The sequence below is a fragment of the Crocodylus siamensis genome, chromosome 15 (assembly GCF_052110815.1).
Source record: "Crocodylus siamensis isolate JL-2025a chromosome 15, ASM5211081v1, whole genome shotgun sequence".
Taxonomy (NCBI): Eukaryota; Metazoa; Chordata; order Crocodylia; family Crocodylidae; genus Crocodylus; species Crocodylus siamensis.
In genome coordinates, this window is record NC_143409.1 from 229,634 (window position 1) to 244,514 (window position 14,881).

Genomic DNA, 14,881 nt, shown 5'->3' on the forward strand with positions numbered 1-14,881 from the left:
AGGAGTGGAGATGTAGGATTACCTGATACAGTAAGGAACAAGGACTAGATGGTTCTTCACCTGAGTGCTGAGAATTTGGAGCTGAGAGGGAGAGCAGCTAACAAAAAAAAAATGCACACTTACTGGAATTGGCTGGTACTGTGAATATAGTTTCATAGTTTCTAGGGTCGGAAGGGACCTGAACAAATCATCTAGTCCGACCCTCTGCCATGGCAGGAAAGAATACTGGGGTCAAATGACCCCAGCAAGATGTTCATCTAACCTCCTCTTAAACACCCCCAGGGTAGGAGCCAGCACCACTTCTCTTGGAAGCTGGTTCCAGACCCTAGCCGCCCTGACCGCGAAATAGCGCCTCCTGATATCTAGCCTAAATCTCCCCTCTGCCAGCTTGTGACCGTTATTCCTGGTCACTCCTGGCGGTGCTCGGGGGAACAGGGACTCCCCCAGTGCCTGCTGGTCCCCCCCTGACTAGTTTGTAACAGGCCACTAGACACCCCTCAGCCTTCTCTTGTGGAGGCTGAACAGGTTCAGGTCCCGCAGCCTCTCCTCATAGGGCCTGTCCTGTTGTCCCCTGATCATAGGAGTGGCCCTCCTCTGGACTCTCTCCATGCTGTCCACATCCCTCTTGAAGTGCGGCGCCCAGAACTGGATGCAATACTCCAGCTGCGGCCTGACCAGTGCCGCATAGAGGGGGAGGATCACCTCCTTGGACCTGCTCGAGATGCATCTGTGGATGCATGCCAAGGTGCGGTTGGTCTTCCTTACTGCCTCCCCACACTGCCGGCCCATGTTCATCTTGGAGTCAGTGATGACCCCCAGATCCCTTTCTGCCTCCGTGCTGACAAGAGGGGAGTTCCCCAACCTGTAGGTATGGTTTGAATGGAGGCAAGCCCCCTGCATTATGTAGATTGGGTTTGTCTTCTTCCACACCATCTCCATGGCTGATTTCTTCTGTTTGAATTGTCCATCCCCTGCACTGTCCCTCATCCGTTCCACCAACTCTTTTTTCTGTGTTCCTTTCTTGTCCTGTGATAGCGCTTGATTGAGGAGGAAAACATGCTGGCACCATCTCTGAAACAGTTTTCCCTGCGGGTGGAGATGCTACCATCATACATTCCTGTGCGGGTTGCTGAGAAAATCCTCTTTGTGGGAGAATCAGTTCAGATGTTTGAGAATCAAAACGTGACCCTGACCAGAAAAGGTAGGACAGCTGCCTGCGGCTTCCCATGTTGTGTGGAACATGGGCGCTTCTAGAGCATCGTGCCACGCATCCTGCAGCACGCACCTCTGTGATTCCAGCTGAGTCTCCCTGCCCTCCAGTGCAAGAGCAATCACTTCTAAGCCAACCTTTGAGCCCACCGGAGACTCTGTTGTCGCCTCCCAGCCCTCACAGTAATTGTGTCTTTGAGTGTTATAGCAGCCATGAGGTATTTCTGGCTCACTCACCATTCAGTATTTCTACATCCTCACCTAGGGTTCATCCCATTCAGTCTGCCAGTCTCCATTTTCCTCCCACACATCTGCCAATATTCTAGGAAAAGGGAAGTAGTGTTACACAAATCAAAAGGTTGAGACATAGAGCTGTTGCACAGGTCCAGTCTGGTTAGCGGTGTTTGTGCTGTTCCCAGTTTCCTGTGGTCCAGCTGCCTGTTGTCAGGTCTGAGGCAAACTACTGTGACACCTTCCTCTCTATGACCTGCCACATGGCTCCATTCGCTCCTTCCCTCAGACCTGCTCCCCAGGCTGGGAGTCCACTCGGGCACCTGTTTTCAGATGGCAGCATCCTCTGTCTCTGGCCTCTGAGCTACTAGAACCAAATCTTGTCTTATGCCCCCTTGTGTTCAAGCATTGCCCAAGTGCACTCAATTTGGGCCTTCTGTGCAAAGACACTTAAGTGGTTGCATTTCATGGCATGAAGCATCATCCACACTAAGTCACTTCTTGTAAAGGTGGGGCCTGTCGTTTAGCTTAGCTGATCAAAAGAACTCCCACATTCTGAAGTAGGATGGAAATAGAAAATGTTGCTTGCAGAGTGGTGGATGTTGTATCATTGGGACAAGCCACTTCTAGAAGCCCTCTGGAAGCATTTTACTTCTAGGTGACCCCAGTACACCAAGTTAGGCAGTGCTCTGTGCAAGGAAGGTGGGTACCCAGTGGCCGAGATGCAGCTGGTGGGAAGTGTAGCCATCAAACTTCTACTCGGTCTCTTAGGCAAAGGCTACTGAGTGGCTTGTTGAGGTACTGTGCTCTTCTGTGCTGTTTTACCTGTGTCCCAATGCTCTTCTGTCTGCTGGGCAGGCTCCATCCTGAAGAACCAGGAGGACACTTTTGCTGCAGAGTTGCACCGACTCAAGCAACAGCCACTCTTTAGCCTGGTGGACTTCGAGTCTGTGGTTGACTGGATACGAAGTACTGTTGCTGAGGTAATCTCACTGCAAGGAAACCAAGCCGCCTGTGAGCTATCAGGAAGGGCGAGGCCCAGGTGGGGTGACTGCATTGTTAATTGAATGTCTGCTGTGATACTGCATTGTCTTCTTTAATCAGAACATTGTGTAAAGAATATCTGTTGGAACACTTGTCTTCCCTTACCCTTTCGTTTTCATATTTTAAATGTTTAGTCAAAATAGATATAGCAAGAAACATTACAGTTCGCATCAGAGAGATTTAATTTGCATACAAAGTCTCAGTTTATTATAGAACTTGGGCATTGTATTCAGAGCGATGGGAACAGCAGAGGAGTCAGACATGTCCTCACCATGGGGAGGGGGCCAGGAATAAGAGCCAAGACTTGAGTTGGCTTTGTAACAGGGTTTGACTCCGCTTGTATCCTCTGTAGTGTCTTCTTATGTGGATCTTGACTTCTTTTGGAAATCTTGGGAACAGTTTGCTGCTAGGGGGAATGGGGCAGTGTGAATTAAAGGGTTTGTTCATTAGTAACACAGATCATTCTCAGGCAGATTCCTCCCCTTTGCTATGCTGGCCTGGTGGTGGGGAACAGCATATTCTGTTCTGTGTAAATTCCTTTACTGCACTTGGCATGCTCTGAGTTGCAGTTGAATCTGATCAGGTTCAGAGAAGAATACAGTGTTGTGGGTGTTGGGCTGGACTGAGCATGTTCTTGCATCTCCATAGCACCTGTGGAAGCTGATGGTGGAAGAATCGGATTTACTAGGACAGCTGAAGGTAACAACTATCTGTGCAAACTCATGCACGCTTCTCTTCAAGGGGTCATTTTAACAGTTTTCCCTCATTTTTCTCCTTCGGGTAAAGCTGTTCCCATTACTTCTGTCACTAAGATAGGAGCAGCATATCAGGGACTGACAGAGGCAGGCAGTTTCTCTATGGGGTACATGGTTTCACAGTCTGCCCTCTAAGGAAGAGGAATGACATTGCTGGCCATCCAGGCAGGATGGATGCTGTCCAGAGCCACGGGCCTCAGCCCAATTCATGTTCTGCAGCCGCTTCTCAGAGCAGCCCAAGCCACAGTCTGTTGAAGCAGTAACAGAAACAGATGTTTGTACAATTCTTCCTCCTCCTTCTCTTGGAATTTCATATTTAAATATCTGTCTTCACAGATTATTAAAGATTTCTATCTCTTGGGAAGAGGAGAATTGTTTCAGGCCTTCATCGACACTGCACAGCACATGCTAAAAACACCACCCACTGCTGTAACTGAACATGGTGAGTCCCATGCTCAGTCCTGCTCACTCTGCATGCTGTAGTGAGAGGATAGTAAGCCCTACCAGCACTGCAAATATGAGATCAATTTAATTCTTGAACAGCCAGCAAGGAAGACCCCATAGTGTCCCCACTCAAGTGCTTTACCAGTCAGTCTTCCTGCCCTTTGCACTGACCAGGTCTAGGTAATAGCTTTAGGGAGCAATCCTTCATTAAGGAAGGGGTGAGATGGATTAAACTGTGCCTTAAAAAGGTTTTTCCTACCTGGCATTAGTAGCATGGCTACCTCGCATTTTGGTAAGTTCCTTTTTTAAATAGGAGCAAGTCAAACCACTGGAGTGCTGCCCTGGGAGTCAGATGGAGGGCTCCCCTTTCCTACATATGGGCAGTGGCTTATCTGGCACTGTACTGTCAGGAGGCCCGGCTAGGGCCATGCTTTTGTGAGTGCCCATTATCCTGGGTGGAGGAGCAGGTTCCACTTGCACAGCCCCCAAGAGGGATGGGAGTGGGCTACCCATGGGTGGCTGAGGTATGAGAACAAACTTCTCAACCCCTGGTCCTGGTAACAGCTCTGGGGTTAGCATTGGCTGCACCATGACGCTGTTCCTGAGGCTTATGCTCTTTCCTTGTCAGATGTCAACGTTGCATTCCAGCAATCTGCCCACAAGGTGCTTTTGGATGATGATAACCTCCTCCCCCTGCTCCACCTGACCATCGAGTATCATGGGAAGGAGCACAAAGGTACCGACTTGAGCTTGTTGCCAAGGGTTGGGGGGAGCCAAGAGCTGTTCTGCTTCAGTCTCTGCTCCACTCCACAGACCTTCAGGTTAAGGAGTCTGAGCTTCCTGTGCACCTGCCTTTGACTCGGGCACCCTCCTGTGTACTTCCTGGTCCTGGAGGGGGATGCCCTGCCGCACTCTGTCCCCTGCTCTGTTGCTTGCTGGAGGATCTCTTCCTTCTCCAAGTGTCTGTGCCCAGGTCACAGTTCTGCTGTTCTGTTTCTTTCCAGATCCCTCTCAGGCCCGAGAAGGACCCTCCCGGGAGCTCTCACCTCGCGAGGCCCCCACCTCTGGCTGGGCTGCACTCGGCCTCTCTTACAAAGTACAGTGGCCACTGCACATTCTCTTCACGCCTGCTGTCTTGGAGAAGTGAGTGCCAGCCCCTGCCTGCTTAGTTAGCATATAGTATCTTGGATACTGGTCAGTGAAAAGGGTACAGCTGCATTACCTTCCTTACTTGCAGTATAAGAACGTGTTGCTGGTGTCTGGGTAAGCAGCTGCAGTGCTGGTCAGTATGTATCACTCCACCAGCAGTGCTTCTCCTGCAGCAAACCCGGCAGCTCCATTCCTTCCTCCTCTGCAGCACCAGGGTGAGCCCTGAGTTAGTGCCCCTGGCTGCAGGAAGCATTTTTGTTCAGAGGCAGGCCATCACCATGGCTGCTCTGCCTCAGTGTTCAGCCCCCCTCCTGCCCCTTGGTTTCACATCTGTGTTGTTCTGTAGTGGGTGTTTGGGTCCTGAAGAATTCACATGGCTCAGAAGGTCAGTCTTTGTCTTGGCTGCAGGTACAATGTCGTCTTCAAATACCTGCTGAGTGTCAGGCGGGTGCAGGCTGAGCTGCAGCACTGCTGGGCCCTGCAGATGCAGCGCAAGCACCTGAAGTCCAACAGAACTGATGCCATCAAGTGGCGTTTGCGGGATCACATGGCATTCCTTGTGGACAATCTCCAGTACTATCTGCAGGTCAGGGTACAGGGGATGCTGAGCAGGCACCCAAGTCCAGTGCAGCAAGATGTAGCTTGTTTGCTGGAGCTTTTCCTCCCCACTAGGTTTTATCTGTAGGATATGGAGTAGCAGGGAGGACAAGGGTTAACAACACGCAGAACCAGACCAACCCCTGCTAGATTACATCCTGAACAGGTGCTAAAGAGACTGGTTCTCTGAGGAACCAGTACATGACTAAAGCTTATCGTCTCTGGCAGAGCTGTAAGCAAGTACTCGGTGCTCTTAGAAAGGTGGGAGTCTCAGCTTCCAAATGGCACTTCACATTCATAGCAGCCATGCTGAGAATCCATGTGATCAGGAGCCTTCCCACCTTTCCCCCTCTCCACATCAACTCCATCCTGAATTTAGTGTTTAGTATCTGAAGAATTGACAGGAGGGTATAAACAAGACCCTGGTCAGAAAATGTCAATGTAAAGTGTAGAGGTTAGATTACATCTTTTGAATCTTTTGCTGAAAGTTAACAGTATAACAATTCTCACTGATACAAGCTGTGACTTTCCACTCAAGCTGTATGTAGGGTGAGAAAATATTACCTTTTCCCTGCATTATAGCTGTATTTTTTTCACTTAGCTTACTTTGGCAATTATACTGCTTATTTAACAAGGAAAGGACAGTATGTGAGTTAGGGAAAAAAGTAGAAAAGGGGAAAATATTAACTTTTTCTTGAAACTCTGGTACTTTGAACTAATTTCCTAATTGACCAGACAGAACCTTCCAACTTCAGTTCTTGTTTATTCACAGTCCTGTTTTTCCAGTAGGAAAAAGTGGGTGATAATTTTTTATTCAACAGAATCAAAAAGCCTACATGAACTACAAACAAACTTTAGACTTTTTTTTGAAAGAAGATTTCCATTTTTAGAAAATCTGTACCATCAAATTACAAATTCTAACATTTAGACAGGGATGTATTTGGTAGCTGCGTTGGTCTGAGACAAAAATAAATGCAAAACTCTAGAACTCTTGGTTCAGAGATGATACCTTTTATTAGACCAGCTAAGATATTGCAAAAAAAGTATAGTTTTTTCTGCAAGCTTTCGGGCACACGTGCCCTTCCTCAGGCTCAGGGAAAATTAAAGATGGTAAAAAGTCCCCATAGGTAAAAAAATAAACTTCATTTTTGCGCAGAAGCAGCTGAAGGTGGAAGTCTGTTCCTCTGGATCCATGAGAGTATCTTTGTGAGTTGCTCTTTGAGATGCAGAGAAGGCAGGATTCCTTCCCTGGTGGTGTCAGATGGCAGAAAGGCAGGGAGATGTAGAAATCTTTCTTTTTGTTCAGCCTTGAAATTTAAATCCAAAAGCATTTAGGCAAGCATTTAAGTCAGCTGGGGTGAGTCATTCATAGGGTTTTGCTAACCGTCTGCAAGCAGACTGAATAGATTGGGCAGGGGCGGAATGGCATCCATCATGCAAGGAGAACAGAATGATGCTAATGAGATTTTTTTGATGTACCCGTCAGGTGGATGTGCTGGAATCTCAGTTCTCACAGCTTCTGCAACAGATAAATTCTACCCGGGATTTTGAGAGTATCCGGTTGGCTCATGATCACTTCCTCAGTAACCTGTTGGCTCAGTCATTCATTCTGCTGAAACCTGTGAGTTGTTCTTGCCTTCTGATTCTTTTCTGCAGTGTATCACAGAGATTATGTGCTCACTCATGAATAGACATGACAAGCCAGGAGCATTTCACTAGGTTCATATTTAAGTAACCTACTGTGACCACCTGAATCTCACAGGCCATTGGAATCCCAGGAATTAACTCATCTGCATTTTTTCTAGAAAAGCATGTCTGTCAGCATGGCCTGTCTTCCTAGATGTGTGACTTTTTATGCTTGCTGCACTGAAATGCAGATTGTTTCTTTATGCCCAGTTGACCAGGAGACTAGATGGCTTTGTATCTGTAACCTGTCCTCTGCATTATTCACAACATTATTTACAGGCTCCTAGGATAGGTGAAAAGTGTCTTCCATTCCTTTTTTCTGGCATCTTGCTTGCTTTCATTCAACAACTTGATTTAGCATTAAAGGATTGTTAAAAGGATAAATTAGACAGTCTAAGTCCTATCTTCAGTTCATTGCTTCCATCTTAAAGTTTTGTTTTCCTGCCATCTCTGTGAAAAACTTAGATCGCCAAGTGTGAACAGCTCTGCTGCTAAGACACAAGGAGGCATTGTTGAAACACTTAAGGCAGAGAGCTGTACAGTTCCCCTGGTTTGGAGGGGAAATTACTACTTAGGAGCTTATACCAGCTGATCCTATGTAATTGCTGTCTGTCCTTTCATAATCTGCAGCAAGTGAAGGTAAGATACAGTTTATCTGAGGAAAATTACTTGGGCTTAGCTTCACTTCCTGCAGGATGGGAACAGACTGAAATAACATTTACACTTGATTCACTGGTACTATGGTAAGTTCTCCCTTTAGAACAAGAGATGCACTGGTATATCAGTGGTATATTGGATCGGCACCGATTAAAAGGAAAATTAACATCATCAGCAATCGGCTTTTCTTGGCCTGTGTAGCCGATAATGTCACCGATTAAATGCCATGTGCTTGCATACAGCGGCCATGTGTGTACCCAGGAGTGCAGCTGGGCAGCTTGGAGGGCAGCCTTCTGCTGGTAAGGGCAAGGGGCTGGGATGGGGGGTGCGCTGCTTAAGGCTCCCACAGTGAGGGTGGGAGTGGGACAGATGCAAGTGCTGCTAAGCCAGGATGGTAAATAGGACACGGAGTAGGGCAGAGCTGTGGACAGTTCATCCTGGGGGATGGGGGGCACAATCCATATCAGCTGATCCCAATCTGATGGCTGATATGTGGTCTGGCAGCTTGTAGAGCAGCATCTGAAAGTCTGTTGTGGGGGAAGGGCCATGGGGAGGGACAGATCAAGGCCCTTGCAGTGAGGGGGAGAGTGGGCAGGGGGAGGCACCGCACACCTGAGGTGGGGTGGGGCATGGCACAGAGCCATGACTTGTCGGGGAGGGGGCACTGCTGCACACACCCCAGGAGAGCATGGGGGTGCACCCTGGCTCTGTGCACAGGGTGGGCTGGGGCTGGGGGCTGCGCCGGGCTCTTTCTGGGGTGACGAGTCTGGGCTGGGCTCGGGCCAGGCAGTGGCAGCTCTGGGAGGGGGCTACTGCAAATTTTGGTAGCTGTAGCCTCCTTCCTAGTACCGCTGCTGCCTGTCCCGAGTGCAACCCTGGCCCCAGCCAGCAGTGGCAGCCCACCCTCACCCCATGCATAGATCTGGAGGGTACCCCCCATGCCCTCTTGGAGGGTGTGTAGCGGTAGGAGCCACTCCCTACTCCATGCCCCCTGGGCAAGCCACTCACAGGTCCGTCCCATGCCCCGCCCTGCCCTAGTGCCAGCCCCCGCCCCACTCTCTCGGTCTCTTCCCCCACAACAGACTTACCAGCCTGATGTTGCTCTCCACATCGCTGGGCTGCGTTCTTGGCCACCTGTGTGCTGTGTTGTGGCTGCATGCATGCATGCAACATTTATTGGTGACATCATCGCAACATGAATCAAAAAAAGCTGGCTGCTGATAATGTCAATTTTCCTTATATTGGTGCTGAAACAATATGGGACCGATGTATTGGTGCACTTCAGAAATACACGATCTAAACTCCTTCATAAAACCACCATCAACACTGACACAGCACAGGACATAACACCTGAATCTGTCATAGATAAAACAAGGGAACCAGGGCAGCCAATGTTCTGCTTCTATAAAAGGTTTGTTAATATATGCTTAAGAGATCCCAGGCAGGGGGGGGCACAAACCCTCCAGTCCCTACCAGTCTGACCATAGGGTAAAATTCCTTCCTGACCCCAAATGTGGCGATCGATTTGACCCGAAGCAGAGAGGCAAGACTCTCTAGCCAGGAACATCCAGTTTTAAGTCTCAGCAGGTGCATTGGTGCAGCCCCTTCCTTCCCCCCCATCCCCAGCCAATACCCAGTGCTTCTGATGGAGGCTTAAAAACACCCTGGCCAAGTACAGTCAAAAAGCCTGAGGCTGAATCGATTCAACCTTTGTAGGTTAATACAAGATGCAGAGATTAAATTGAACCAGAATTGAGCAGATATTTACCTTTGACTCAGGAAATGCAGCCACATGCCTGCAGTAGCTCAGGCCACAAGCCGGAGGGAGCTAGAGCATGGTTCTCTCACTGTGTGTTCACTTCCTCTTCCTGCTGCCCCCTCTGGGTTTTGTAGTCCAGACTTACAGCAGCAGGACTCTGCAGAGTCACTTACCAGTTCCTCTTCCTGCTTCCAGGTGCCTCTGGGATTTGTAGTCCAGAGTTGTAGCCAGCAATAAGTTTGAGCGGAGGGAAGGGGTGCTTAACCCCCTCCCCGGCCCCAGACCGCAGCTGGAGTTTGCCTGGAGGGGGCAGTCCCCATGCCTTCAGACTGGGCTGCATCCCCAGCCACACTGTTGCCTTCCCCTCCTTGTCAGCCAGCTCTCACTGCTCCAGCTAGGGAGCAGAGGGACAGGGCCACCCCTGCTCTCTGGGAGCTAACAGCACAGCCCAGCCCAGCCTGGGGTTGCAGAGTGCTGGGGGTCTGTGATTGAACTTGAACCAGGAGGGGGTCTGGGACAGAAGTTTCATAAACCGGTTTGACCCAAATCAGTTAAGCCTGATACTACATTCAACCAGGTGCATCTTAAACCAGTTTCAGCCATTTTGAAATGGGTTGATGTGCACTGAGCTTCTGTTCTGTTATGGGTTTAAACCAGTTTCTGATGATTTTAACCTGGTTTATGTGTAACTTCTGTCCCTAGTCCCTGAAACATGTAGCAGAAAGTGAGGGGAGGGGGGAGCAAAAAGCCAAGCCCAGAAGCCTGGGAAATCCCTGTAGCCAAACATAAGAATCACTATGCCTAGATCAAGGACAGGCAATTATTTTGGGGAGAGGGCCGCTTACTGAGTTTCGGAAACCCATCAAGGCCGCATGAGAGGTAGCCAGGGCAGATTAACATTCTCTACGTTTTTTAGGGGCCCTGTGGGCCGGATAGAAAGGCCAGCCCCCGGGGCTGCGTTTTGCCCACCCCGGCGTAGATCATCCCTGACCAGTGACTGTCCACAACCTGTTTTTTAACATCTCTAGTGATGGAGAGTCCGCACCTTCCCTGGGCAACTGCCTTCCTGCTCTAATGATGAAGACGTTCTTCCTGAGATCTAATCTAACCTGCTTTGCTGCAACTTCAAGCCACTGGCTTATGTCCTGCTCTTTACAGCAGGAGAGAAAATATGTCCTCCCTCTTCTTTGCAGCAGCCTGTCACACATTTGAAGCCTGCTGCCATGTTCCCTCCTAAGTGCCTTTTCTACAAGCTGAACATGCCTCGTTCCTTCAGCCTCTCCTTGTATGACTTGTTTGCCAAGCCCTTTATCATCATCACCTGCCTCTGGACCCTCTCTAGCTTTGCTACATCTTTTAAAATGTGGAGCCCAGAACTGCATGCAATAATTTTCATCCTTGGAAGAGACTAGTAAAAGGGTTGTTCGGTAATAGCAAGTGCACCCTGCACCTGTGCAGGGGCTTGAACTAGGTGGTCCTTAAGGTCCCTTCCAGCCCTAGGATTCTGCTTGGGTTCAGCATATTTTCCCTGATGCACCAGGTGTATTAGCATTTCTTAAGAACAAAATCCAAGGGTTTGAAGCCACAAGGGACCATTAAATTTCATTCACTTACCCTGGTATTGAGCCCAGCACTTTTTGGCACCACTTTGATCTGAAGATGCCAAGAGATGGAGAACCTACCGCTTCCAGCTGGTGGCTTATCCAGTTGGTTCTGCCTCACTGATGAAAAGCTCTCTCTCTAGTCTCATTTTGCTGATGCATGCCTAGCTTTCAGGTCTCTCTGAGTCCTCTGAATTAGCTCCTTGTTAACTAGGAATTTCCTGCTATAGCAATCCCTGTTTTTCATTAAAATGCTGTTATCCTTTTTTCCATAGCATCAGTTCTTCCTACCTGATTGCACAGGAAGGCTTATTTGGCCTCTAAAGTTAAAGCGATCATGTCAACATGTCACAGTCCCTGCAAGGTCCTAAAAGTGAATTTTTAAAGGCCCCTACCTGTACTGTTTTTCTCATCATCAGTGAAAAGTCTTTCACTCATAGGCACTTAGTGCAAAATGATTTCAAACATTTATGGAGGAACGTTTAGAAGTTAAGAATTTTCTCAACTTCGTAGCATGAAATTCCTGCTTTTACATCTTATCCAAAGTTCGTTTTTACAGAGTTTTGGGCCATGTTTCAGTCATCTGTGTTCTTACTCTTCTAAAGAAATGCGTTATACAAAACATTCCACATTTCAAGGCCAAGCTGTTATTTCGCTTTAATTTCAAAAGAGGATTTCCAAAGAAGCTGCATGTTTCCTGTTCAGGAACAGACAAGTGGTGATCAGAGAAATAACATTACAGAGGTGTAAGAAAGAGGGGTAGAAAAGTGGCCAGCATGTCAGCGGCCTTCCCCAGTGAGCATTTCCTGCTGTTTTTAAATGGTCAGATTAAACAAGACCCACTGTTAGGAAATGCCACTTGTTACACAAATCTAAAACTCCCTTGCTGGCCCTGCCTGCCTTCTCACAGGTTTTCCACTGTTTGAATGAAATCCTGGATCTGTGTCACAGTTTCTGTTCCCTTGTCAGTCAGAACTTGGGCCCGCTGGATGAACGTGGAGCTGCCCAGCTGAGCATCCTAGTAAAGGTGAGTCTTGGGCCACGTGAACCCCTCTCCTCCTCTCTGTACAGAGACTTGCAAGGAGCAGGGTAGGATGACAGTCCTGCCTGCTTGAAGCAGGGACAGTGTGTTATATATCCTGTAATTTTTAAACTGATGTAATAAAATTAGTGCATGGAGGTGAATAATTCAGTTTAGTCTAGCCACAGCAGGGTTGGAATCTGTTCAAGCTAAACTGGAACAAGAGCATGTAGACTGGTTTGATCAAGCAGAAGAAAACCAACAAGTGGGTGCAGTGCATACAAAAAAAGGCCTCAAAAAGCAGCAACTATGTCCTGCTGTTTGCTCTTTGCAGAGCTGAAGGGTGCGGCACTTTCTGGCAGCAGCATGGAGAAGTGCTTGCAAGGAAGCTAGTAAAACTCACTGAAGACTCTCAGTTAACACTGAAGGTCCTGGATATGGGAAGACTGGTTGAATCTTTCTCCTAATTGTGTTCTGTTTTCAAGCCCTAGCCACTGCACTGGCTTACCTGCAAAGTGACACTACTACCAGGGGCTGTTGGCTTCTGGAAGGAAGCTTTTCTTTGAGTCATGAACCATCCTGCTGTCAGGGATGGGGCAGGAAGCTGCTGTGGCTTCAGCTCACTGATGCTGGTCTTCTCTCCCCCACAGGGCTTCAGCCGCCAGTCCTCACTCCTCTTCAAGATTCTCTCCAGTGTCCGCAACCACCAGATCAACTCTGACCTGGCCCAGCTGCTGCTCCGCCTCGACTACAACAAGTACTACACTCAGGCAGGGGGCACCCTGGGCAGGTAGGAACAGGCTGGGCACTGGGTTTGCTGACACCAGCACCCAGAGGTGTTTGAGACAAATTCATAGTTGGCAGGATCAGAAGGGACCTAAGTAGATCATCAAGTCCAACCCCCTGCCCTGGGCAGGAGAGAACACTGGACTCGTATGACCGCAGCTAGGGGAGATGGATGTGAAATTTTCCATTTGAGCTCAAATTCCTGATTTCAGAAGCCAGGTTGTGCTTCTCTTCCACTGTTTGCCTCTTTGCTTTGAGATCCAGGGAACCGCCTGCTACCAGGTGTTCACTGGAGAGGCCAGCTGCCCTGCATGAGGTGGTATGTGGGTAATAATACATCTTTCTCTTGCAGCTTTGGGGTTTGAGCAGAGACCTGTTTTTAGGACCATGAGCAAGAACACAACAAGGTGAAGTGATGAGGATGAATACAGACGAGACAAAAGCACATTACCACCAGTGGTGTTTCTAGGGCATTCACTCTGCTGTCTGAACCCTTCCTGGCAATGGGCCCTAGTCACCTGTTCCCCAGAAATCCACCTCTCTTGGAAAGAGGTAACAACAAGTGTCTTGAAACAAGGCTGTTCCATTCACAGAGCATTAGTAAACTTGCTTCCTGTGGCATGTATGTATCCCCCCTGCCACACACCAACCTGCTTGTGTAGGGCAGGACAGTCTATCCCACAGGTTCCATCCACATCCTTCTCTCCCTCCTTTAAGCAAATGCACAGGATCATACAGCTCTTCCTGACTGTTCACCTTGACCACAAGCAATGCAGAAAGTGGTGAGACGTATCCTGGTGGATGTGGCTGTGCCAGCAGGTACTGGCAGCAAGCAAGAGCTTTCTTTTGTTCAACACATCATTTTACAATTACCACATCCTCTGCTTCCGATGCACTGGCCCTAGTCTGACATCTGCACAGAGGGAAAGGAGGAAGCCACATAGATGCCTGGCTGCTGTTTGAACAGTAAGGGAGGCCTGGAAAGGTTTTCACTCTGCAGTAGATCTCACCTCCAGGGAGTTAGGGGGCTGCTGCCTGCTTGGAGCCTGAGCCCACAACATGTTTTTTCAGTAGTGGTGTCATATACTGCTGTTCTGGTTTTTGTGGCTGGCACTAGAGCATCGGGAAAGATGGGCAGTGAATGAGAAGTGGGTGTAAGCCAGTAGCTCGCAGACTCTTTGGCTTGTGTATCACTCTGATTCCATGTTACAAATAATAAAGAGTAACACTTTGTGATTACAGTGAGACTAACTGAGCCTGTCTTTAAATTATTTTGTTTCTTTGTCATCCTTTCTTGTTTATTTTTCATTTCCATCTCGTTTCCTCCAGAAGTTGATTGCATGTCCCAGGAATATGCATACGCTAGTTTAAGAAAGCACATGAATAGCCTAAGTTAGTGTTTCTTGGACAGCAAGTTTGATAGATGGAAGCAACTTGTTCTGGGTTTAAAGGCCATACTTACCTGAATCAGAGGGCATAGGTGTGAAAATGAGCAATGAAGATGCAGCGGGGTGCATCTGAACAGAGTGAAGCTGGTTGTAGAGGGATCTGTAGCCTGCATCTGGAGTGGAGTTCCTGCAGCTACTTCCTGGGGTCAGAGACTCCTAGACATTGTACGTAGGGGCTTAAACAATCAAACCAAAGCAAGAATGTGACAACCCATGAGCAGCATGGTGATGTCTGTTCCCCTTATTAGCAGTGAAGCAAGAAAGATGGAAGTCAACACAGGGAAACACAAGACTGGAGGGTGGGGGAAGAGTAAGAGAAAGATTAAACAAACTTTTCAAAATGCAGGGAGGGGCCCTGACTAAGGATGGACAGAAGCCACAGGATCTGGAAGGGAGGCAACAGATTAGGCCTGTATGAAGAAAGGATTATAGTTTATGATGGGGAAAGCAAGGTGTGAAGCTTGTAAGTACCAAGGGAGTAGAAACCCTTGGGA

General features: G+C 48.4%; 1 protein-coding gene across 3 annotated transcripts in view; it reads left to right on the plus strand.

Moving 5' to 3' along the window:
* Positions 1–14,184, plus strand: part of TUBGCP4 (tubulin gamma complex component 4) — a 20,729-nt gene extending 6,545 nt beyond the window's left edge. The window contains exons 8-18 of one of the 3 annotated variants that reach the window (XM_090029173.1): positions 1,036–1,201; positions 2,299–2,423; positions 3,133–3,183; positions 3,576–3,681; positions 4,312–4,419; positions 4,688–4,826; positions 5,241–5,418; positions 6,916–7,050; positions 12,043–12,159; positions 12,804–12,943; positions 13,292–14,184. In XM_090029173.1, the coding sequence (XP_089885299.1) occupies positions 1,036–1,201; positions 2,299–2,423; positions 3,133–3,183; positions 3,576–3,681; positions 4,312–4,419; positions 4,688–4,826; positions 5,241–5,418; positions 6,916–7,050; positions 12,043–12,159; positions 12,804–12,943; positions 13,292–13,304 (1,278 nt within the window). In that variant the 3' untranslated portion in view covers positions 13,305–14,184. Of the gene's footprint in view, positions 1–1,035; positions 1,202–2,298; positions 2,424–3,132; positions 3,184–3,575; positions 3,682–4,311; positions 4,420–4,687; positions 4,827–5,240; positions 5,419–6,915; positions 7,051–12,042; positions 12,160–12,803 lie in introns of all 3 variants that reach the window. The other 2 variants (XM_090029175.1, XM_090029174.1) reach the window with 2 other exon arrangements.
* The last annotated feature ends 697 nt before the right edge of the window (positions 14,185–14,881 follow it).